The sequence below is a fragment of the Protopterus annectens genome, chromosome 7.part1 (genome assembly GCF_019279795.1).
Source record: "Protopterus annectens isolate FY-2018-M chromosome 7.part1, PAN1.0, whole genome shotgun sequence".
Classification (NCBI taxonomy): domain Eukaryota; kingdom Metazoa; phylum Chordata; order Ceratodontiformes; family Protopteridae; genus Protopterus; species Protopterus annectens.
Window position 1 is genome coordinate 184,165,732 of NC_056740.1, and position 26,064 is coordinate 184,191,795.

At 43.2% G+C, this 26,064-nt stretch overlaps 1 protein-coding gene across 1 annotated transcript in view; it reads right to left on the reverse strand.

Annotated features, from left to right (window-relative positions):
• IFT122 (intraflagellar transport 122) overlaps nt 1–26,064 on the reverse strand; it is a 2,412,356-nt gene that overhangs the window by 651,927 nt on the left and 1,734,365 nt on the right. Inside the window, exon 22 of the mRNA XM_044078630.1 lies at nt 2,111–2,208. Coding sequence (XP_043934565.1) covers nt 2,111–2,208 — 98 coding nt within the window. The remainder of the gene's footprint in view (nt 1–2,110; nt 2,209–26,064) is intronic.

Genomic DNA, 26,064 nt, shown 5'->3' on the forward strand with positions numbered 1-26,064 from the left:
TCGGTGTCCTCTGTGAGAGATTCCTGGGGGGGAATCTAAGCACCTCCTCTTACACATACTCTTCAGAGGGACTTCCTTAGTGGTGAGAAGTATCAGAAGAGATGATGATGATGTCCTGAAGGACTGCCTGGAGACTAGCTTGGGCTATCTGTCCCACTGGAATGAATGGGCGAGGCCCAGAGCAAAAAAACAGATAAGGTAGGGTTGTCTGATCCAAGGAGGGCAGGGACGTCACTTCTCTAGCCAAAGTGAAATCCCACTCCACAACCTCAAACACAGAATGGCTATAGGACACAGAAGTTGATGGAGCCAGAGCCAGAATATCTCAGCCTGTCGGTTCTTGTAACCCCACCAGCACTCCATCCAAGGAAGAAGTTGGACCTGAGCTATCCAGCTCCGAGGCCCCAAGGGGAACAGACAGCTACAACAGCGGTGGAGTCTACTCCAACCCCCTCCAGATCTGCCATCGATGTTTCTGCTCCAAGAGTATTCTGGCTCTGAATGAATCTGTGCCAGTCAGCTCAGGGTCACCACTGGAGTCGAAGAACAGAAAGTCTTTGGATCTGATGAAGACACCTCCACAAATCTTGGATCTGAGGGGTCCAAAACAGCAGGTCCGTTCAGAGAGGGAGATAGCAAGGTGGAAGTGGATGGCTCACAAACCCAGTTGGGGTCAGAGCCAGGAGAAACCCCATCTGAATCTGTGCTCTGAGGAACTTCCTCATTTCCCTATTCCACATCAGCTTCCAAGAGGTTTCTGAAATATCTGAGAAAGGACATGGTGGACAGTAGTCTGAAGTGTCTTCAAGGAAGGAAGGAAGCCTAGATGAAACTGAATCCGAAAGAAGTGGCAGGGAACAGATCCATGGTGATCTGGATTTCAAAATGGTTGGATCCGAGGCACACGGATCTGAATTTTTAAGTAATTTTGTAGGAGGCTCCACTGAAGCAAAAGATGCTGAAGCTGAAGAACGATCAGCAGACCTCTTGCAGGACTCCTTTTCCTTTGAAGTAGAATCAGATTTGTTTTTGTCAGGCTTTTTGGTAGAGGTTTGAGCCCCAGTGAAAGAAGAAGTAGAGGTAGATGGAAGAAGGCCTCTTTACACTAACTTGTGTCTGTGATCCATTAAAGCTCTGGATTTGATACCTGATCTGATTGAACAGTCCACTTCGTTGAGCATGATTTACAAAATACACGCATTCCCTCTAAGTATTGGAACTGGGAAGCATGTGCCCACAGGTAACACATTTTTTGAATCCTGTAAGTTTGTCCGCCATGTCCAAAATCCCATGACATTACAAGCAAAACCTAGAGGACTAATAAACTCTGTTCAGAAAAAAATTGCACAACTATGAATATAGAAAGGATTTTTTTAGTTTGAAAGGGGATATAAAAAGGGTAGAAAAAGGAGAGAAATAGAGAAAACTACCAACAATGGTATAAAGAAATACTCCACAGAGTAAGAAGAGATACCAACAATGGTATCGGTAATGGTACCAAAAAACAGTAGCTCAAAGAGGGTCAGAAAACAGCTAAGTTTAGCTTACAGTTTATGGAAGGGAAGAAAAGAAACAGTAAAATATGAAAATAAAATTGTAACTCGCGAACCAACAAGAATTGAACAACTTGAAAAACTCCAATGAAACGCTTGACAGCAAAGGGATCCGGGTCTGAAGCTAATGGTGGCAAACAAGATCTGGGGTATGTTAGGCTGGCGGTGCATTATACATAAAGGGAGGAGCTCGAGAGTTTTTGGATCCAATGATATGGTAGAATTGGCTGAGTCAGATCCAAGTATTGGATCCGAACCCCATCAGCTGAGGAATGAATGAATAAAAAGGACAACATGAAATTCATGCTTCCTGAGTGCATTTGTCTGAAGTAAAGCATGGACTTCATCAGAGATCTCCAGGACTTCTGCACCTTGGAAGATGGAAGAATTTCTGAATTTCCTCAGTTAGTAAACTGTTTTTTTTTCTGTTAAATAGTTCCAAGTTTTGTAACCCAGAGTAAATGGCACTCTTTTACTAACTTAATCCTGGAATAAAAAAGCACTACTAAAATATAGTCAATTATTTAGTGAAATTTTATTTCATTACAGATTCTTACTGTGTAACGCTGAACTGAATGGTAGACATGATATAGCTCTGCCAGATGCTGGAAGTGGTGAAACTTTTTCAGCATTTCATTTTTTTTCTCTTCAGTTTCTGTCATAAAATAAATATTTACAATACATATGTCAGTACAGAATCAATAGAATACTCCATAATTACAGCTAAAACACTTTATCTACTTTAAATTATTCTATGCTCTTTTATCTTAGTACCACAAAGACTGCACATAATTTTATCTATGACGCTTGATCTTATTCGTATTATAGGTTTGTTCAACTGCCTAATCAGCCAATAAGATATAATTTAGGGAAAAGTTCTTTCTTCAACATTGTCTGCTTACTTACCAATACTCCACAGACATCCTTTCATTTCAGGGTTTTGCCTAACACACTAAAAGTTTGTTGTCCTAGTGTTGTTATTTTCTGGAAAGGTTATGAGACTAATACCAAATGTATAAATTTTAAACATAGCCCAGTTTTACTAAACCTGGATTAACTGTTGACTTTGACAGCTTATAGCAGTCACTAATACCTTGCACCTACAACACTGCCCTGCTTTGCTTTTTATTTTCTAAACAGCATTTATGTACATTGCTACTTCTACTATACAGATAGATATATTTTCTTTTCAATGTAAAATTTATTTGTGATTTCTTTTTAATATGGGATGATTCCTACTGCTTACAGGGCAGCACAGTGACACAGCAGATAGTGTTGAAGCCTCACACAAAAGATTCACTTGTTTGATTCTCGGCTGGGGTGCCTTCTATACAGAGTCTGCATGTCCTCTGTGTGTTTGTGTGCGTTTCCATTGGGTGCTTTGGTTTCCTCCCACATTCCAAAGACATGCAGTAGGTGAACTGGACATGCTAAGTTTGAGTGTGAGTGCAAGTGTGTGGTATGGAAGAACTACAGCAGCAGGGCTAGCCACGCAATGGTGTGGCTCAAGAAGTGGCACTCCAACCTCGTGCAAAAATGGGAAAAAGGGGTTGTGGAAGAATGGATGGATTCCTACTGCTTACAGAAAATGACTGCATTAGGTGTAGAAAACATGGATGTGAAAATAAGAGAACATTAATGGTAAAATAGAAACAGAAGAACATGTAAGTATGGGTTATGAGAAAGAAGTATTGTTTCCAAGTGAAGAACAAGTTTTGTAGGGATGGAGGGTGTAGGTTGTAGTATAAAAACAAGAAGGAAGGCGCTGGTAAGCGTAGCTAATGCAGAGATTGGCACCTACATGTAAAATAATCACTAATTAAATGGAGTTCAAAAGGAAAGAGGTGGTTGAGGGTAAAGGGCTTGTAAAGAGCTTACAGATAATATGGGCAAAGATTAATGAATTATTTATGAGAAAGGGTACAGAAAGGCAAAGGAAGCACTTCTGTGTGAGGCACTATAAGAGAAGATGGACAAGTGACAGAGACAGAAAGAGGGACAGACTCTTATTATTGTATTCAAATTAACTGTCCTTTTAATCACAGCTGTCATCCAGCCAAATTTTAAAGATGTTAGTTACCCTTGTTTAAGTATGATGCCCGTTCGATTCTCAGTTAAAGCGTCTACTGTGTGACGACATGCGTGAATGGGCGTTCCTTCGTTGAAGGTTGTGCGTTAGGCCCGGCAAGCCAGCATGTAAAACTCTACTGCCAATCATTAGCGGACCGGAGTTCCGCTGTGGCGACCCCTAACCGGGAAAAGCCGAAAGACACACACACACACACACCAGCCACAAGCTGCCGCTCCTCAAGCATCTCTGAATGCTGTTTAGTTCTTATAGCAATAAAATCAAAAACATAACTACAATTACTAACAACTGTAGCAAAGTAGGCACACTATTACTATGAAGAAAAACTAACATCAAATCATTAAACAGTACAGCAAAAAATCAAAAGCCAAATTCAACTGCAAACAAGAGAGTATTTATACAGTTATAATAAGAGTATCTTCTGCAAATTGCTATGGTTATAATGAGTATCTCATACAAATATGCTGTCTTTCGTGGAAACATTTATTTAGCAGTATTCATAACATTGAGCAAAATACCAAGCAGCAGGAAAACTAATCCAGGATACTGAACAATTCCAACAGATTCCCTACAATACTCTCCAGCCTTGCTTCTACTGGACATATATCTTGTAGTGCTTGGTGACTGAGAGATCCCATTTCCCATACATTTTAAGATTAATTGCTCTTAGTATAATAGACCTGGCAAGGCAGTACCTCTGGTAGAATATTGTTTACTATGACAGTGCCTGACTGTTAGTAGGGTCTGTTACAACAGAAAGCAACACAATGACCAAATCACCTCAAAGGAGTGTCTTGTTTTCTTTCCACAGCAGAAAAAAGGAGCTGGTAATTTTAATGCTAATTCTGCTTTTCTTGAATATTTGAGCTGTCTATGCATATGCAAGGTATTTTTAATACAGTTTATGTGAGCTGACTACCTTAACAGCAGATTTTTCAAGATAATATTTCAGCAAATAGTGATATAAAGTTAGGTATATTTACCTTCAACATTCCTTACAGCAATCAATGTTTTCCCAACATTACATGTGATGTGTCTTGCTTACAATAACCTCAAACATCAACACCAACATTTGTCTCATGCACATTTTTTTCAGACAGCACTTCATTCTGAGCCTGTTTTTAGTTCTTCTAGCAAGGAGCCTTTCCTTTTACCTGAGAAAGAGAGCTCTCCCACAGTGATGTTACATTAAATTAGTATAGTGCATGTTTCTTTGGATCTGTAAAGTATCAAACACAACAAAGAATTGCAAGAATACATAGTAACACAATTAAAACTGTACAGGGAAAGGAAGAAATGTAGCCTAACTCCTAACTTACTTTATTCTCAATGATCTATTGTTGAACATACTGCCACACTCAACTCTACTATCTTTGGTGACCGTTAAGAACACTGCAAGAGGCATATTGCACACTGAGAATATGGTATATACATATGTACCTAATACTTCTCAGTGTAAGCATTTTACCATTCAAAAGTACCTACAAACCATATTTTTCCATAACACTGTTTGAAAGGGAAATGTTACCTAGTTAAATTCCATCTAGTTAGGAGCAACAGTATACACAATAGTTTGCTAGCTGGAAGTCTCACACCTACACGTGTTTATAGTGGAAGTACCACTACGGAAGTTCTGTGTCATAATGTCTTCCAGGTGCTGAAAATCTCACTCTCAAATTTCTAGTGTGGAAGGCCTTCTTCAGATGAGCCATCCCTTCAGCAGAAATTCTAATTTTACAACTCCAATTTTGCTTTCTGACATTTTACTTTACTATTTTGCAAATCCATACTTGTTCTGTATAGGGTTTTTATTTCCATTTTGTATGTTCTCTCCCTTCACTCTTTTTACTATCCTGTATTCCTGTTGAGGTATTCTGGCATTTTCAAACATCATGACCATCTTGCTATTAAATTCAAGCTTCCGTATTCATTCCTCATTTTGACAGTGTTTCACCTTCTACCTTTGGATTATGAACTGCTGGCGAGTTTCCATCTCCTGTGTAGTGTTATCTAACTGTTGCTACCCACATGAGAGGCGACAGTTGCAGAAGACGGTACCCTACTCTAAACCGTGCTTATAAAAGCAAGCCTAGCACAGTGTCTTGAGTGGCTGGCTTATATTGTTTTGTTCCTGTGCCTCACGAAAAAAAATAGCCTTGAAAAAGAAGTTATGTCCTTACCATAACGTTCCATGTGGAGTGTTCATCTCGCCTTGGTTATTACACATGGGTTCGGAGCCGATCCTCGGCTCCGTGCCGGCCGACTGCAAGCTCTGCATCGAGAAGAAGCTCGAGGACATCTAATACCCACAATCCCCCTCTGCCTTTACCTCAGATCTAGTTTGCAAGCAAACCAGACATAAAGCACGCACACATGCCAAACTATATACATAAAAGTACATATATACAAACATACCAAGGGTATGATAGTAACACTAATACTGCAACAGCAGAAGGAGAATACTCCAGACCAGGCACCAAATCGAACGTTCTTCCTAAGGGTGGGAAGGGTGGGAGTGTAATAACCAAGGCGAGATGAACACTCCACATGGAACGTTATGGTAAGGACATAACTTCTTTATGTGAGAGTGTTCAATCTCGCCTTTGTTCTTACACATGGGTAGCGTCCCTAGCTCCATGATCCTGAGGAACTCAAGGGAGAACGTTCTTGAGCACAGTGGAACCAAAGGTTGCCCTATCCCTAGAAACCCTGTCCACTTTGTAATGAGAGATAAATGTATGTGGTTTAGCCCAAGTAGCAGCCGCACAAATAGTGTCTAGTGGTAAGCGAGCTGCGTGAGCCAAAGAAGTAGAAACTGATCTGGTGGAATGTCCTTTGGGTTTTGCTGATAATGTTTGATCAGAGGCTTCATAAACATATGTGATACAGTCAGTTAGCCATTTAGAAAGAGTTAGTTTCAGAACTGCAAGACCCTTTCTGCTGTCAGCAAAAGCTACAAATAGTTGATCAGATTTCCTGTGATCTTTTGTTCTATCCAAATAAAATCTGAGTTGTCTATCGACGTCCAGTTTGTGCAACATATACTCCAATTTATTAGAGTGGTTCTTAAAGAAGGTGGGTAATTCAATGGACTGATTAATATTACTAGAAGAACAAACTTTGGGGAGAAAGGATGGATTAGTGCGTAGGGATACTCTGTCAGAATGAAATATTAAATAAGGATGTTTGACAGAAAGGGCCTGAAGCTCAGACACTCGTCTAGCAGATGTAATGGCCACTAGAAATAAAGTTTTCCATGACAAAAATTTCAATGTGCAACTTGAGGCTGGTTCAAAGGGTGGCAACATCAATTTAGAGAGCAACAGGTTTAAATTCCACGGTGATGTCGGACTTCTTACTGGTGGTCTGATATGAAAAGAACCTTTTAAAAAGGCTTTACAAAGTCTGTGAGCCATAATAGGCGCACCACATTCCTCTACATGATAGTTAGAAATGGCAGCTAACTGTACTCTTAAAGTAGCCGGGGAAGCTCCTTCATGAAATAGTTCAGTCAAGAACTCTAAAACCTTGTTTAACGGAGCTCTAACAGGGTCCAAATGATGTGACTCCGCCCAAAAGACAAAACGTTTCCATTTACTGGTGTAAGTCTTTGTAGTGGAAACTTTATGAGAAGCTACTAAAATATCTTGAACCGCCGATGTAAGGGGAACCGACCTGGCTAGAAAGGGAAGCGGAGCAGCCAAGCTGCTAGATGGAGAGATTCTAGAGATGGGTGAGGAACTCCTGACGAGTGAGTCAGTAGATCTGGCTCTGGGTCCAGCATCCAAGGTCCCCGAATGCGGTGATGCAATAGGAAGGGGAACCAAATTTGACGAGGCCAGAACGGGGCAATGAGAATAATAGTCCTCTGAAGGTTGTTGGCTTTCTGTAGAAACTTTGCAATCAGGGGAAATGGAGGAAAAGCATATAGGAGACCCGGGGGCCAATCGTGCACCAGCGTGTCCCTGGGGACTTCCCTGGAGGGGTAATAGGGCAAAGTAGCTCCTGCATTTGGCGTTCATTGGAGACGCAAACAGATCGCAGGTAGGCTGGCCCCATTTGCGAAAAATCCTTCTCGCAACTGACTGTTTGAGGGACCACTCGTGAGGCAATAGTATTGCCCTGCTCAGCCTGTCGGCTATGACGTTGGATGACCCGGGATGTGCGTTGCGATCAGAAAGCGACCCGTGGACTCTGCCCATTGCCAAATTCTCATGGCCTCTCTGCATAGTTGGTAAGACCTGGTTCCCCCTTGCTTGTTTATGTACCAGACTACGGACATGTTGCCTGTCTGAACTGCAATGGTCCCTGGAGGAAGAAGGGGAGCAAAGTGTTGCAACGCCAAAAACACTGCCCTCAACTCCAGAACATTGATGTGCAGATTGTACTCCAGATTGGTCCATTCGCCTTGGACTGTCTGTCCCTGAAAGATGCCCCCCCACCCTATCAGAGAAGCGTCCGTGGTTATCGTCGCTGACGGTGCGGGTAGCACAAATGGTCTTCCGCTGGATAGGTTGCAAGTCTGTAACCACCACATTAGGTGTGATTTGCATGTTTTCGTTATCAATATTTCGTGAGTCAGTGGAAGTTGTTGGAATGACCATTGTGCAAACAGAAGCCATTGTAGCACTCTCATGTGCAGTCTTCCCAATGGTATCGCAATGAGAGAAGCTGCCATGAGACCCAAAACTTTCAGAACAATTTTTGCTGGGGACCTTCTGGACGACAGAAGAAGGGAAATGTTGAATTGAAGTGCTACTATTCTTTCTGTAGGAAGTTTTAGAACTAACTGACGCGTATCTAATTCCGCTCCTATGAATAAGATATGCTGTGATGGCTGTAGCAACGATTTTTCAAATTTACTGAAATGCCAAGGTGTGTACAAAGTTGTAGGGTGTAATCCCTGGCTTGTATCAGTTGACGCCTGGTGGTGGCAGACAGGAGCCAGTCATCCAGATACGGAAACACCTGGAATCCTAGGCCTCAGATGAGACGCTACCACTGCCATGCATTTGGTGAAGACCCTGGGGGCTGTGGTCAGACCAAAGGGCAGGGCTCGAAACTGATAGTGACTGGCTCCCAGCTGGAAGCGCAAATGATCCCTGGACGCCCTGGCCATTTTGATGTGGTAGTATGCGTCCTTCAGATCTATTGAGCACATCCAGTCGTCCTTCTGTAAGAATGGAAGGATCGATTGAAGCGTGACCATTCGGAACTTTTCCTTCTTGACAAAGGTGTTGAGATGGCTTAGGTCCAGAATTGGCCTCCAGTCCCCTGTTTTCTTTGGAACTAAAAAGAACCTTGAGTAAGTTCGAATCCTATTTGGTCCGCTGGGACTGGTTGGATGACTCTTTTTCTAGCAGCTTTGAAATTTCTGTAGCTGCTGGCTCTCGCAGATGGGGTGGTACATCTGGGAGTTTTCTTTGGAATGGGGTGGATAGAAATGGGATTTTGTAACCTCTGGTAACAACGCTTTTACCCAATTGTCTGAAGAAAGGTTTTGCCAGGCCTGAGGGTATAAAGCTAAGCGACCCCGACTGCCTCCAGAGCAGGACAGTCGGGCCTCCTCTCAGGAGTGCTGAAAAGGTTTGCCAGGAGGTTATCCCTGTCACCTTGGTTTTGCGGACCCTCTGCCGCCAGGGCGGCGTCTTCCACCTCTGCCCCTCCCTCTGCCTCTAGAGGGGGCATCACCCTGTGTGTTTGGGAAAGATCCTTGGGGTTTTCGAAACCACATTTTCCCACCACGTTGCCCTTTGGGGTACGGTCTGGAAGGGTGGAAAACGGACTCCGACAGCAGACAGAGTCTTTCCCTCCTGTTCACACCGGGTACGGGTCTCCTTTACTATAGGGCCAAAAGTGTGGCTCCGTCAAATGGGGCGTTAGTAAAGGAAGACTTGAAGGCTTCTGCAAATGAACATAAGCGCATCCAGGATTGCCTACGAAGAGCAATCGCTGAAGCCGCTGCCCTACTCGATCCTTCGGCTGCATAGGATATCAGCCTCATGGACGAGTTCACAATGGACGTAAGGGTGTTGAGATGCGCTGTAACTTTCTCTGAGACAGCGGCATCTGTAGCACCCTGGAGGGTATCTCCCAACTCTTTGACTAGATCCCTCTGTAAACGTGTAAAATGAGTCAAATAGTTCAGGGAATGCATAGAGAAAGCCGCTGAACTGAAAATGCGCTTCCCGTATCTGTCCATGGTCCTAGAATCTTTGTTAGGCGGATGGACAGATGAGGAAGACTCCGACATCTCCTTTTTCGTGGCCGCTGCCACCACCATGGCGTCTACTGGAACTCCTTTGGTGAGGTAAGCTTTGTCCTGCGGTGCCGTGATGTACTTATTCGGCTTCCTAGGGACTGGTTCCACCGTGTCAGGAGTCTCCCACACCCTTCGAGCAATTAATTCCATTAACTCATCAAAGGGCGGAGTGACCCAGGAGGAGGAAGGATGGGCACCAAATGCCTTCAGCAAAACTGACTCATCCTCAGAAGGGGGGAGGGCTTGCCAGTCACCTCTCTGTTTTAGGATCTCCAAGATGTCAGAAAAAGAGACATCCTCTGAAGGTGACTTAGGGGACCCTTCTGACTCATCTAAGTCAGTATCAGATGTCAAGGATTCTTGTGGAGAATCCAAGTGTCTCCTCTTACACAGTCTTTTCCTAGGAACTTCTTCGTGGGGAGCATCCGAAGAAGCCTCCGAGGAAGAGGGGCACCCTCCAGGGGTGGCTGAGACACTGGTGCCCGACGCTTGGACGTGGCCGTGGGTGCAGAGGAGGATAACGGTCCTTTGTGGGGAGGAGAAGCTGTACCTGCTGATGTGGTTGTCTGGGTAGACAACACCTTCCTCATGAGGTCGAAGGCCCCGGGTCCCAGTCGAGGTATCTCCCGGTTCAAGAAATGGGAAGAATCCCGAAACAGGAGCCGAAGGCCCCGACCCCAAGGACGGAACCCAATCTATCCGTGCCGAGGGCCCGAGAGGGAGCGTCGGAACCGAAACATCGGTCCGACTCTCGGTCCCGGAACCAAGGACGGATCTTCGGCCCCGAGACTCCGGTACCGGATCGGATGGAGTCGAGGTGAACGGTGCCGACCGAGAAAAAGACGGTTCTGGCACCGAGGGCTCCACAATCATCAGTTCAGCTTCTTCCGGCTCTGAAGACTGGACAGGTCTCGGAGGAGGAACAGATGGAGATAGTGGCAGGCCTTCAAGTCTCGACATCAACTGAGAGGAGACTGAGATAAGCTTGGATAGGGCCGTATGCTCCATCAGTTTCTGCACCACACGGTCCATGTCGGTGTCGGAAAGGGGCCTAGAAGAACAAGTCGAAGGGATCGAAGACGGAGCCGACCTCAGCAGAGTCGGTGGAGGGAGCTCCGTCACCGGTTCCAAGACTCGAGGCTCGGAAACTGCCAACAGTTGAACACTCGGCCCCGAAGTCTGTGGAACCGGTGATCTAACTAGACCCGAAGAGCTCGGAGCCGATGATTTTGGCTCCGACGCCTTCGACCCCTTCGAAGACTTGGATGCCTGGTCTGGAGCATCCAGAGCCTCCTGGAAAGAGGGTTTCAACAATCCTCTATCCATCAGTTTCCTGCGCCTATCTGTCATGACCCTCCCACTAAAAGAGTGACAAATAGAGCAGTCCTCTTGTAAGTGGAGAGGGCCAAGACAGTAGACACAGGAACTGTGGTTGTCTGTGACCGACATCTTTTGGCCACACTGACAACGTTTGAAGCCAGATTTTATTTTCTCAGACATACTGACAAATGAAAGAGACAGTCCAGTCCAGTAAAAGTCAAATCCAGTAACAGTGTCAAAACAGGTAATTGAAAGTCCGTTTGATAACTGCTTAAAAAGCAAGACTACAACAAGTTTCTAGTCAAAAGTGTCAAATCCGGTAATTGAAAGTCCGTTTGATAATTGCTTAAAAAGCAAGACTACAACAAGTTTCTAGTCACAAGTGTCCAAGTAGGGGTGGTAGGCCCCGAAAAACTCTATACCCGAAAGTTAACTAAGTTAAACTTATTCTAAGGTACCGAGAATTCCTAATCCACTCACACACCGTACTCTATACTTTAATTAACTAGATTGAAAAGAAATTTTTTGAAATTTAAACAGAATAGATAAAAATCTTATCTGTAAAGCCTCGAGCTAGCCTCCAGCGATGCGTATGCAGCAGCGGCAAACTAGATCTGAGGTAAAGGCAGAGGGGGATTGTGGGTATTAGATGTCCTCGAGCTTCTTCTCGATGCAGAGCTTGCAGTCGGCCAGCACGGAGCCGAGGATCGGCTCCGAACCCATGTGTAAGAACAAAGGCGAGATTGAACACTCTCACATCAAAGTAGTTTAAAGGTAGGTTTCCTAGATGAGCGTAACTTTGGTCTTTTCATGCAGGCTATCTTGAAGTCTCTATACTGGATGGGTTTTGTGCTGGCTTTTTCAATGATTGCCACAAAACACTGTAGTGATGTTGCAAAAAAAAATTGTTGGGTTCTAAATGTTATTGTCAATGGAACTCAGCCAGAGAGGCTAACATTTCATAAAGCTTGAGGACAGGAAAACAGGCCCCTTTTCAGATATAAAAACGAATCAAGTACAGTTGTGTAAGATGAAGAAGCACAAAACACGAATGAAACTTATAAAAAATAATAAAGCATGAAGACCAGCTCACAGGAACAGAGTGCACTTTAATATGGGCATTTTCGTTGGTGTAAAACCATCTGACTTCTTCAGATTAACTGAACATCAGGAAGTGAAGTTTTATGTTCAGTTAATCTGAAGAAGTCAGATGGTTTTACGCCAACGAAAGCACTCATATTAAAGTGTAGTCTGTTCCTGTGAGCTGGTCTTCGTGCTTTATATTTTTTTGTATAAGATGAACTTACCTCCCATGTGCCCAACTGTCAAGCAGCTCAAGCTAAAAGACAAGTTTGTGCTCAAAACCCTTCAGAGCTTTCCTGCCAACAGAGACAGATAGGCTAAGTTGCGAAAGGACAAGCAGCAAAAAATGAATGTCCACACACTGGCTTGAAAGACACACTAAAAAATAAGGGGATGGAGGAAGGGAGCAGCAACTGCAACAGTAGTCATTTGAACATCTACTGTTATGTTTAAGTTCAACTTACACATCCATACTACGTTCAACATATTGTTCAGTGCTGCAGTATCCTTAGCTATACAGGTAGATTACCTTAGCTAACTGCATTTGGGAGGTGGAATGAGAAGAGTCTAGGAATCTCTAGAGAATGGTTTTTGAAAAGCCTGACCTGGACCTATAGAAGGAATCAAGCTTACAGTGCTTTGAAAAGTATGTACAGAGGACCAAGTAACAGCTTCTAGAATCCAACCATTTCCAAAAAGCCATAGATGAAACCAAGGCCATAGAAGAGGGGGCCTTCACCCTGCCTGGAATAGTTTTGTTATTGTGAGTATAACAAAATGTAATAACCTTAGACAACCATTTGAAAGTCTGTTTTGACACATTGTCCCTTCTTCTTACCTTCACAAGAAATTAACAATTAATCCAAAGATCTGAAAGATTTTGTTCTGTCAAGATTGTACCCGAGTTGTCTGTGGACATCCAAGGAATGGAGTACCCTTTCTACTTCATTTTTTTTTTTTTACTCAGGAAAGAAAATGGGGAGATGGACAGTTTGGTTTAAAGTAAACTCAGATACTACTGTAGGCATAAAAGCAGGGTTAGTTCTCAAAGGAACCCAGTCCCTATGGAATAAGAGATAGAGTTGACTCACCATAAGAGCTTGCAACTCAAAAAAAGAAGGGACAACGTGTCAAAACAGACTTTCAAATGGTTGTCTAAGGTTATTACATTTTGTTATACTCACAAAAATGATTTTTAAGTTTTTCACTTAGTTTATCTTGGAGCTTTTCTCCCTGGGCCTCTACTGAAAATGGACACATATCCAGCTAGACTAGCCTGGTCAACAAATGTAAAATAAATAAAATAATAAATAAAATAAATACACTTTTTGCAGAGGTCAGAGCAATCAGTAAAACTGTTTTCCATGTTAATAGCCTCAAGTCAGCCAGATTAGTTGGTTCAATTGGAGCAAGTGTTAGCTTCTCTAACACAAAATTAAGATCCCATGGATGAGCCAATGTTTTTCTTGATGACATCTTATGTAAAACCCCTTTCTGCAACATTTTGACATGAAACTGTACTGAAAGAGGAGGATCTATGGACAGACATGCTGAAATGACATATAAATTAATCTTCATACATGAATAAGAAAGACTATAGGATAGTGACGCACAAATACTGTAAAGCCAAAGAACAACTAGCCCCTGAATGAGTGTTGGTTATGTTTTTGGCACAAAATAGAAAACCTTTTCCATTTCCTAATATATGACTTTCTAGTAGCAGGCTTTCTTGCCTCCATTTGTATCTGCTACACATCCTCAGTAAACAGGTACCTAAAAGGAACCAAGACCCTATCATCCAGGCAGTCAACTGAAGATGATTGTTCATAGGATCATAGGAGATTACTAGGCTATCAACCCAGAGGTCATTTTAAGCCTAGCCATTTCATCCCAATGTAATACCATGGAAATGCTAGTTAATACCCAAGATTGCATTTAGTGATGACTGCCCATGTCCAAGACAGTTGTGGGCACTATCTCCAGTAAGAATTTATGGTGTCCCATCCATTCGTCCAGGTTCCTCTTGAACAGTGTCATAGAGGTGCTCTGGTTCACATGAACTGGTAGCCTGTTCCAAAGATGCGGCAGTCGCTGGAAGATAAATCTGTTCCTCCTGCATGTCCTATTAAGTCGTAGGCCATATTTAGGTCCCTGGAATGGGTAGTCCTAGTCCCGTTTGATTTACTGATAAGCAGCAAGTTCATTAGGTTTTGGCTTGGACTGCTCTGTAGACAGTCTCCACTAAGAAGTCTATACAACACAGTGTATAGTGACAGGGACTTTAGCCGGTTTGTGTAAGGCACATGCTGGAGCCCCTTGATCAACTTTGTTAGAAACCTTTGCGTTCTCTCCAGTTGTTGCAGGTGCTTTGTATGGTACATGCCAAACTGGGCATTATACTCAATTATGGGTCAGATTAGTGCTGAGTATAGAGGGGTTATAACATATTTTGCTTGCGAGGTGATGCATTTACTAATCAGGTGTGCTACGTAGAAAGCCTTCTTTACTACATTAGACACATGGTGGTTGAAGTTAAGTTTGCAGTCAACTTTTGATCCCAGGTGTCTTACCACTTTGTGGGTACTTAGGGTACTGTTGTTGATTTGCTAGTGTGAAGGGACAGTGTTTGTGCCGAAGGGAATGATGATGCATTTCTTTGCATTCAATTTGAGACCACGGTTAATGCACCAGTCATTGGTCTGCTTGAAACCCCCCTGGAGAATACTGACATCATTTGGGGATTGAATGATTGCAGTCATCTGCAAACTTGGTCAGCCACAACCCCTTAGTTCTGACCTGAGCTTCTGAGAAGTATATACCAAACAGTAGGGGGCCCAGCACTAACTCCTGTGGCACCCCGTTGGTAACAGGTCTGCTGGTTGATGTGGAGTCACCCACTTTGACAGTATATGTCTGGTTTGTGAGCCAGTTGGCAACCCATCTTACAACAAAGGTGTTTGCATTCAGTTTTCCAAGTTTGTCAGTAATGCCTGAATGTGGGATTGTGTTAAAAGCCTTTGCCAACTCCAGTTATGCTGTGTGCACAGATTTGCCCTCGTCAATGGCCCTGGTCAGATTTTCAAAGAAGTCCACCAGATTTAACAGGCAGGATCTGCCCTTGATGAAGCTGAATTGGGCAGGACCCAGAGTTTGGAGGTTGCCTATGTCTTTATTTACGAGGTCCATAATGATATGTTCCATTGCCTTACAAATGAGGCTGGTCAGGTTTATGGGTCTGTAATTCCCTGGGTCTGTTGCTAGGCCACCTTTGTGGAGGGGAATAATTGTTGTTGTTCTCCATTCAGCAGGAACAAAGCCTGTGGTTAAGCTACGATTGAAAAGGGTACTTAATATTTATGTTAGTTTGTATTTTAGCCTGTTTAGAAGACAGCCTGGGATGTTGCCTGGTCCCTTGTGTTTTTTGCCTTGGACAAGTCTTTCAGGACCTGCTCTTCAGATATGTAGGGTGGGGAGGAAGTTCGGGAAAAGGTTTGTGAAAAGTTCGGAGGGGATAATGAAGTGAAATTTTCACCAAACCTATCAGCTAGCAGGTTTGCTATCTCTGTGGAGTGTCAGTGTGTGTGATACTGTTGGTCACTAGATTTGCACATGCTTGGGTCCTACCTTTTAGGCTACGTACACAGCTGTAAAAGGCCTTATGGTTATCCTTGGCTGTATTTGATAAGTGACTCTCAAAGGAGCCCTTAGAGGATTTGACAAGTTGCCTTATTTGCCTGTTGAGGCTGAGAAGGGTGCTTTTCCATTGTCGGGGCCTTGCCTTTGTTTTCCTGGACAGCAACCTTTTGCATTTATTGTAAAGTTTGTTGATGCTGGAAGTCCACCATGGCAGAGTGTTATTACTTGGGGCTCTAGCTTCGATTCTTTCTGGTACAACTGATTTTATACATTTATGCAAGTGATTGTACAGGGATTTAGTGTAAGCTTCAGCACAGTTACCACTTCCAGCTTGGGGTGGGGCTTGGAATGCATTTATACCTTCACCCAGACGGGTATACTTTGTCTTGATGAAGTTTTTTAGTCTGATTTCAACCTTTGCGAGTTCTGGTGTTAGTGCCAGTGCAAAGGTGACTGTTTTGTGGTCAGATTTAACTGAGTGTCCGACAGTTACAGCAGTGCATCTTTTTGACATGTTAGTGAAGACCACATTTAGAAGGTCTGTTCCTCTTGTTGGGGTATGAACAATTTGTTCCAGGGCATTTGAATTAACAAAGTCAAGGAACTTTTGTGGTAGCAAGTTGGGGCTAGCGTAAGTTTCCCAGTTGATGATGAGATAATTGAAGTCCCCCATAACCAGAATGCTCAGTAAAAATTTGGATCATCTCTCATTTGGTCAAGTAGGGTTCATGGGCATCGTGACCAATGGAGGGGGATCTATAACTGGCTCTGACTTGAACGGGGGTCTTACCCAACGTACACTAGACTTGGAGTAACTCCATGGAGCTGTCCAGTTTAACTAGACGGCAGGTGACTTTATCCGTAATATAGGTAGAAACACCACCTGCTTTGGTTTTCACAAGTTCATTTGTGGCCTAAAGGTGTGTTAGGCATTGTAGCCTTGCAAGGCTGGGGTACTCTCTGAGGCCTTGAACCAGGTTTATGTGACTGCACAGACATCTATATGCATCTTCTAGTGACAGAAGTGCTTCCAGGAAGTGCAGTTTTTGGTTTAAACTCTTAGAATTTAGCAGCATGACCTTTATTTTGCTCTGGTTGGCTAATTTCACATTGGTGATGTTGTTTTCGAGACCTTGCTTATGAAAGGCCCTATGGGGAGGGAAGAGCCTTTACCAGCAACCGAAAGTCTAGAGGTGCCAGATGCAAATAGTCTCAGGCAAAGCAGCGAGGTTTCTCGATCATGGCTTCCTAGTCTGACAGGAACTGGATCCTCTTTGAATGACACCAAAAATTAAGCCAATTATTGAAATCAGTAATTTTTTGTTTACACTAGCATCATTCTAGGTTAAGGCAGTATGCTGCTCAAGTCTAGGGACATACCTTGCCTGGGACACATACTCAGAGAGCTCAACCATGTCTCTCTTCATATAGCCCAGTTAGGCATGTCTTAGGTCGTTCACACCAACATGAATTATGACAGAGTCATAATAGTACTTGCTGCTGAGAGACCTGAGTGTATGCATGATATGACGAATCCTGGAACCAGACAGGCAGCTGACCATGACTTTCTCCTTGTCCAACCTGATGAGTGGGACATCCGTGTGTCTCACTACCGAGTCTCCAATGGCAAGAAAATTTGTTTTTTGAGTGTTTCATCTTATGGGCTTGGTGGGTGAGACACTGATGCTGCTATGTGTTGTGGGTGCTGTGGGGACTGTATTAGTTGTAGCAGTCTTGTGTTTTGGAGGTCTCTGGTGTTTAGGTAAGTTTTTCGAGAGAACCTCAACATATGTAGATTTTTGTGTTTGATGCACACTATGCATATGAGTAATGGTACTATGTGCATATGTAATGGTGAGTGAGTTGACAACCTCTTCTCTATTACTGTTTTGAGTGTGACAGAGCATGGATTCAAGATTCTTGTTGTAGATACATCTCTCACACTCTGTACTAGACTGAGTTATTGGCAGAGGATTGTCGGTGTACCTGAGGCAATTGCTACACTGCCTCAAGAGATGCGTCAACAAGGTTGGCAGGAGAAACAAGGGTAGTCCAACTGTCCATAATGCTAGGTTGAAGACTGTTGTCACTATGGGTGGCTTTTCAGAATCATTCACCGAGGAGCTCAGTGGCTGGATATTTCAGTCTGGGGTTGTATTTTTTTTTTTTTTGCTGGTGGTTAATAAGTTACAGCTCACTAACAATATTTCTTTAACCAGGAAAGCACCAAGGATGAGGGCTACACTAGTGTGTTACAGTAGTATCTAAGGGAAAAATTGTTGAATTTAACTGTATGACGTTGGAGCACAATTTTGCGGCAGTGAGAGGTGCTGTGCAACATGTAACAAGCAAACAAGCAGAAACCTGCTCAAAAGCAAGACCTAAATACCAGAAGCTAAAAACGTGAAAAAAAAAACTTTAAAAAGATTCAAGAGGACCAATGAGGATGCTTATTTCAAGCCCCTACACCAACATCCCTTTACTAGACAGAGTACAATCAAATACAATCCTCTCTGCAGATAGGCCCTTTCCAATCCAAGATGGCCTGGAAAACGTGGTCAGAACAACCACCCACTGCAAACAACCCCAGATGCAGAAAGCCTGTATCTGTACTATGCGGCAGCTACTAGCTACTCTAGTTTCAGCGGGAAACACTAGAGATTTTTTTAACACTAGAGAATCGGTTCATATGTTGGTACTAGGCTATCGGCCACAGGGCCTATACAAGCCTAGCCATAATAATTCCCTGGCTACTTCTTCCCGCACTATTTACTTTCCTAGACCCCTGTCTAGCAGGGCGACTGACGTGATCCCCGGGGTGAATTTCCTTTCTCCCATCCAATCAAAAAATTTCCTTTTGGAGAGGGCCAAAGAGGCGCTCTGCATGACATGTACGGGCAGTCTATTCCAGAGTCTGGGGAGTCTCCGGGTCAGGATCCTATCCCTCCAGCATGTTTTATTTATTGTGATGACAAGGTTTAGATCCCTGGAACATGTGACTCTGAGGGATTGGGATTTCTTTAAGTGTAGCATGTCCAACAGCTCTGGGTTTGACATGGCCTTGTATGTTAAGCAGAAATTGCCTCGGAGTAGACGATATGTGACAGAGTATAGCTGGAGTTTTTTAAGGCGGTCAGCATAAGGCATCTGCCTTAGGCCTGTGATTCTTTTAATGAGGTATTTCTGCAGCCTTTCCAGTTGTTGCAGATGTCTTGAGAGGTACATACCAAATGGGGCGTTGTATTCTATAATGGGTCTAATGAGGGATGAGTGCAGTGGGACAATGACCTCCTTTTTTCTTGATGAAAAGCCCTTAGTGATGAGGTGTGCCACATAGAAGGATTTCCTGACTGTTGTGGCAATGTGGTTATTGAAGGTGAGACCACTGTTCACCTGTGTCCCTAAGTCTCTTATCACACTTTCGGTGTTTAGTGTACTGCCACCTATGTGGTAATTCATGAGTACATGTTTTTTCCGAAAGGGAATAACTATACATTTCTTGGCATTGAGCTTGAGCCCATGGCTCTCGCACAAAGCATCTGTTTCTGTAAAGCCCTTTTGTAGAGTATCCACATCATTTGGGGATTCTGTAATGGCTCCCAGTTTGCAGTCATCTGCGAACTTTGTTAGCCAGAGTCCATTAGTGTTGGCCTGTGCTTCAGAGAAGTAGATGCCAAAAAAGAGAGGTCCCAGGACTGAACCCTGAGGTACTCCACTTGTCACTTGTCTGGAGCTGGATTTGGAGTCAGCTACTTTTACAGTGTGGGTTCTGTCAGTAAGCCAGTTGGCAACCCATCGAGTGACGTAGGGATTAATGCCTAGCTTAGTAAGTTTATCTATGATTCCAGAATGGGGGATGGTTTTAAAGGCCTTGGCAAGGTCCAGGTAGGCTGTGTGGACTGTCTTACCCTCCTCCACGGCTCTGTAGACTGATTCGAAGAAGTCAATCAGGTTCAGGAGGCAAGATCGGCCCTTCACAAACCCAAACTGGGTGGGGTCCAGTGTTTGAAGGTTGCCAATGTCTTTGTTTATAAGTTCCATGATAATACATTCCATGGCCTTGCAGATCAGGCTCGTCAGACTGATGGGGCGGTAGTTCCCAGGATCCAAGGTGGATCCCCCCTTGTAGAGTGGGACAACTGTAGCTGTGCTCCACTCAATGGGCACGAAGCCTGAGGTAAGGTTATGATTAAACAAGACACTTAGGTGAGGTGCCAGTTCATTTTGTAGTTCATGTAGTACACAGCCCGGGATGTCATCTGGTCACATGGATGCTGTATTCTTTGCTTTGGAGAGTGCGTTTTTACCTGTGTGGCCATTATTACCGGAATTTGGCAATCTTCCGGTATTGAGATGGGCCATTTAGGGGGTGACAGGGGGGTAAAGTTGGCACTGAATCGATCTGCCAAGATATTGGCAATATCCTTGGGATCAGTATATTTAATGCCATTCTGTTGTAGCTCAGAGCAGATCTGAGCATTGCCATTTAGATTCTTGACATAGTTATAGAATGCCTTGTGGTTGTCTTTGGAATCTTTGGCAATTTTATTTTCGTAACTAGCTTTGGAGGATTTTATGAGGGATCTCAGCTTCTTACTGAGGCTGGAAAGGGAGTTTTTTTTTTTTACATCCTGGGATTTTCCTCTTTTCTGCAACAGTTTCTTCCTTTTGTTGTAAAGTTTATGGCAGGGGACTACCAGATTGGCTTCCTTTTTTTGGAGGAGAACATCTTGGTTCTATATGGGATGGCACAATTCATGCATGAGTGGATGTGCTCGTACAGTGCCTTAGTATAGGACTCAGCAGTCGAACTTTCAGTTCCCATCTGCATGGGTGTCATGAAGTTTGTAACTTCTGACTTGAGTAGCATGAGGTTGGCTTTGGAGAAGTTTTTTATGGAGGTTTCCTTACTGGAGGGTGGGGGTGGGATGTGGATATTAAGGATGATTAGCTTATGGTCTGACCTGAGCAACGAGGGGGTGACCATAGGTGTGGAGCATCGATTTCCCATGTTGGTAATGACCAGGTCTAGGATATTGGAGCCCTTGGTGGGACTATGGATTAGTTGATCCAGGGCATTGGAATTTATGAATTCCAAGAACCGTTGGGCACGAGTAGTTTTCCCAATTAATGGCAGGGTAGTTGAAATCACCCAGTATTAGGGTGTTTGGTTGTATATTAATATTTTCCAGTATGTTTAGAAAGATGTAGTGAGAATCTTGGGGCATGGTGGGGGATCTATAGCAAGCTACAATTTGGATTGCAGTCTTACCTAGTGTTAAAAGTAAAATAAAAACATTTAAAACAGGAGAAAATCAGCAAAGAGGTTCTAAAGAATGTTTTAAACAGCTTAACAGATCAGTTATTTAAACACTGCTTGGCAGAAAAAAATAGTGAAAACAGCAAAAAAAAAAGCTTTGTAAACAGTAACAGGTACAGTAGAAAACAGCAATAAAATTTGATTTAACAGGCACAGTAACACAGACAATTGCAGTACAACAGTGTAATTTAGTACACAGTATATAAATACAGTTTAAAAGTAGGCGGCATATCAAACACACATGTTCTTGAGTGAGTAGATCAAATCTGTGAGGAAGTTTGTGGTAGGTGTTTCCTGGCCCTTTCCAAAAGAAGGGCGAACCATGGTTGCCTTGACCGGAAGGGAGTCACCACAATGATCTTGGAAGCTTCCTTCTGAATCTTCAGAAGTACCCTAGATATAAGTGGAAAGGGTGTAAAAGCAAACGAGCATTTCTATCCAAAGAGAAAAAATGGCAATGCCTTCTAGGCCTTTTTGCATGGAGTCCTGAAGCAGACTTTTGCCAGCTGATTGTTCAGAAAGGAGGAGAAAAGGTCCACATGAGGAACTTCCCAAAGATGGATCAAAATTTAGAAGACCCCTGATCTAGTTTCCATTCGTGAGAGTCTGCCCTGGTCTTGTTCAGCTTGTCTGCTACACAATTTTGCTCTGACAGAATGTAGGATGTCTGTACAGTGAGAATGTACTTTGAAGCTATATCCCAAGCTGAGATAGCTCATCAGCAAAGGGGGTTCTGACCTGGCTCCCCCTTACTTGTTGATATACTACATGGCTGTGGTATTGTCTGTGATTACTTAAAGAGGTCCCAGCGACCAAAAATGGTCCAGAGAGTGGAGTGCCTTGATCAGGGCAAACACCTCCTTGATATTTATGTGCTTGTGTCTAATTTTTGGTGTCCCACACCCTCTGACTTTCATCCCTCCTGAAATTGCTCCCCAAGCAAAGTCTGAAGCATCTGTGGCGACTGACTGCTTTGGAACTAGAAGGGAGAAGGGGAGACCTGGATTTAACGATACCTGTTGCCTCTACCAAAAAAAATGTTTCTTCTGGCAAACCCGAGCACTGGGATTTGAAAAGGTAAAGGTTATTGATGATGGGACCAAAGACATTTCCGATACCATTGTATCTTTCTCATGTGGAGTCTTGCTAGGGGTATCACAAGAATCATAGATACCATGAGACACAAAATCCTGAGGTATTCCCTCACAATGACTGAAGCCTGCATGAAAAACCTTAAAAATAGATCTAAATAAATAAATATCCATTTTTTCTGTGGAAGAAAAGCTCTTTGAACTAAGGTGTCTAGTTTACATCCCACGAGCACAATTCTGTGTGAAGGAGTCAAAAAAGACTTTTGAATGTTCTCTTGGAATTCCAGTTTGTGTAAGAGATCTCTCACCCAAGAGAGATATTCTTGAAACTTAGAAAAAAATTCTGCAAAGATAAGCAAGTCATCTAAATATGGAAACATGTGGATACCCTATAGCCTGTAATGAGCTACAATTGGAGCTAGACATTTTGTGAATACTCTTGGTACAGTGTAATGTACAAAGGGTAAGGCAAAGAACTGATAATATAATCCAGATACACAAAACCTTAAGAAATGTCTGAATTCTGGATGAATAGGAATGTGACGATATGCATCTTTTAAGTCTAATGTTACCAAGAAATTTGAAAGAGGAAGAAGTTGTAACAGGCTGTGAAGTGACATAATTTTGAATGTGGGCAATATCACAGACACATTTAATAAAGGAAGAAAGATGAAGAACTGGTCTCCAAGCATTTTCTTTCTTTGGCACTGGGAACATCCTTGAATAAAAACCTTTCCTCACCTGGGAAGGATGAACTAGTTCTGTCACTTCTTGGGACGTGATAAAGAACATGTGGAAACAAAATAGTCTGACCTGGTGGCTAACTCACAGTCCATTATTGCTGTGCTTGCTACACAAGAGGATTCTGGGGATAAAAAGTGAGTGATCTGAGGCACAACAAATGGCCATAGCAGAGTGACCCACCTGTGGCTTGAGGCAAACTATTAGCCTGCTGTGGTTGCAAATGCTGTTTGCTTAGTTTTCCCTTTTGTGGCTGGGAGGATTGTCCATGAGACTGGCAGTCTGTTCCTTAGTCAAGCTGAAAATGGTGCCTCTTTCCCAAGGAAGACAAGAAGCATTTGCCAGAAAACACTACCAGTCTACAAAGGTTACTTTTTTGACAGAAAAAAACACAGTAAAAGCACTTTAAAACACTATGACAGCCCCACAAAAGAAAAAAATAAACACAATTTCTCCACAGAAGAAATTATTTCAGTTACTTTACACTACTTTTCAACTGACAGAAAAAAACGGATGCTCCGTTTAAAAGTATGATACATTCTCGCGATAGTCAATTAAAACCAAACACTCCTAGCTTTAAAATAGCTTTTCTTAAGAGAAAAGTAATAAAATATCAACATAAGGATTAAGAAAATGGAATTTTCCCCCCCAAAGGGAACTTATCTCCCAAGCAAAGAAACACATAAGCCAAACAGCAACCCTCAAAAGCATTATAGGAGCATATTGTTCAGTGGCAGTAAAGCTCTGAAGGGCTTTGTACCTATACTTGTCTTTTAGTCAGTCCAGCTTAAGCTGCTTGACAGTTTGGGCACGTGGAAAGTGCCCTGAAGTTGGCTGGCTGTTACATCCTTGCAGGATATAATCAATATAGCTACTGCAGCAGTGATCAATATGATGAATATTCAAAGTTTTTTTTTTTCAGACTATACTCACTGCTGACCTCCCCATCTAAGCTACTACCATCTCAGGCACATAAGATATCAGTGTAACACCTCACCCAAAGCACAGCACCTCAGGAGTGCACAGCAATACCTCCATGCTGCTTTTTAATGTCAGTACTAGACTGTGGATCCAAGCACCCAGCATAGCAAATAAAGTTCATAACCTTTGATCTTTCCTGTACCAAAGGCAATCATGTAGCCTTGTGAGCTACTCATACTTCCATAACAATAGCTGCAGTTATACAGCTTAATTCATATTATATTATTTTTAGTTATACTTGAAGACTGCTTTATTTCAGTGGGAACAGACATAAAGATGTACCTCCCTGGAGTATATGAAACGGGACATGACTGAGCTCTCAGAGTATGTGTCCCAGGCAGGTATGACCCTAGCCCTAAGCAGCATCCTACCTTCACCAAGAATGTTACCACAATACCAACAAAAAATAATTGGCTTAGTTTCTGGAGTCATTCCAAGGGGATCCAGTATCTGTCTGCCTGGAATGACATGGTTGATAGGCCTCATTGCTTTGCCAGAGACGGCCTCCACCTGTCACCACTGGAATACCGGATCCTAGCCAAGGTTCTTGCCTCCCCCATTGTGCCTTTTTTAGGCAATATCCCAAAGACAAATCTTCCAACATAAAAGATCTGTCAAAAAACAACTTGAAGGTCATGCTGCTAAATGCTAGGAGCCTTAACCTGAAAATGCACTCACTGGAACCTCTCCTTGCACTGGAAGATGGCAACATATGTGCGGTCATGGAAACCTGGTTCAGGGCTGCGGAGAGCACCCATGCCTTACTAGGCCATACCTCATTCCACACATTCCGATCCCAAAATGAGGTCAGGAAGACTAAGGGCGGTGGAGTCTCTATCTTCATTAAGGACAGACAAATCTCCAGACTGGCCTGCCACCATGACACACTGGAACTACTCCAGGTGATACTGACAATTGGCAAGACACCCAGCCAAGTTGTAGCCAGCTATAGACCCCCTCCATGACCTAGGACACCCACTTCTCTTACCTGGATCTACTTGACTCCATCAAGGTACCCCCTAACACCCTAATCCTTGGTGACTTCAACTACCCCACCATAGACTGGGTGAACTATTCCTGCACTAATGTATTCACTCAACAATTCTTTGACTTCATCATTTCTAATGCATTAAACCAGCTCATCTCATCCCCCACAAGGGAAGATAACATTCTGGACTTGGTTCTCACCAACATGAGCGATTGCACCACTCCCATAGTATGTTTTTCCCTGGTAAGATCAAATCATCAGACTGTCTCGTTTGAAGTTTCTACTCTCCCCACCAATTGTAATCAAGCTAAAAAAATTCTCAATTCCTACGAGACGGTATCTGTAGCTTCACACCACCGCCCACCTCAGAAGATGCAGACAACTATGCTGAACAGTACACCAATGCAGTATACAAGCACCTGTACAAATTCATGGACTCAGCCATACCCAACAGAACTAAAACCTGCTCCTCAAGGAAACACAAACCTGTTTGGTGGATATCCTCTATCAACAGGCTTTACAACAAAAGGAACAAACTGTTGTCCAAGGCTAAAAAGGAACAAATTCCAAATTGGAAAAACTCCCTCCTTAGCCTCAACAAACAAATTAGATCACTAGTGAAAACCTCCAAAGCCAATTATGAATCAAAACTAGCTTCCAAAACAAAGGGAAACCACAAAGCCTTCTTCAATTACATCAAAAACCTCCATGGCAAAGCCAGGTTTGTTCTGAATTAGTACTTAACAGTATCCCTTACACTGACTTAGCCAACCTGCTAGCTGAAAGGTTCAGTGCAAACTTCAACCCCTTGACCCCCCCCCAAAAGGCCCTTTCGACAATACTTGTCCTGCACCTCACATCTCTGCACATTAAGTGTTAAATGCCCTATCCAAGGCAAAGAACACAGCTTCCATAGGACCTGACAGTATCCCAGGCTGTATTCTGCACCATCTCCAGCAAGAACTGACTTCAACATTGAGCACCGTATTCAACCAAAGCC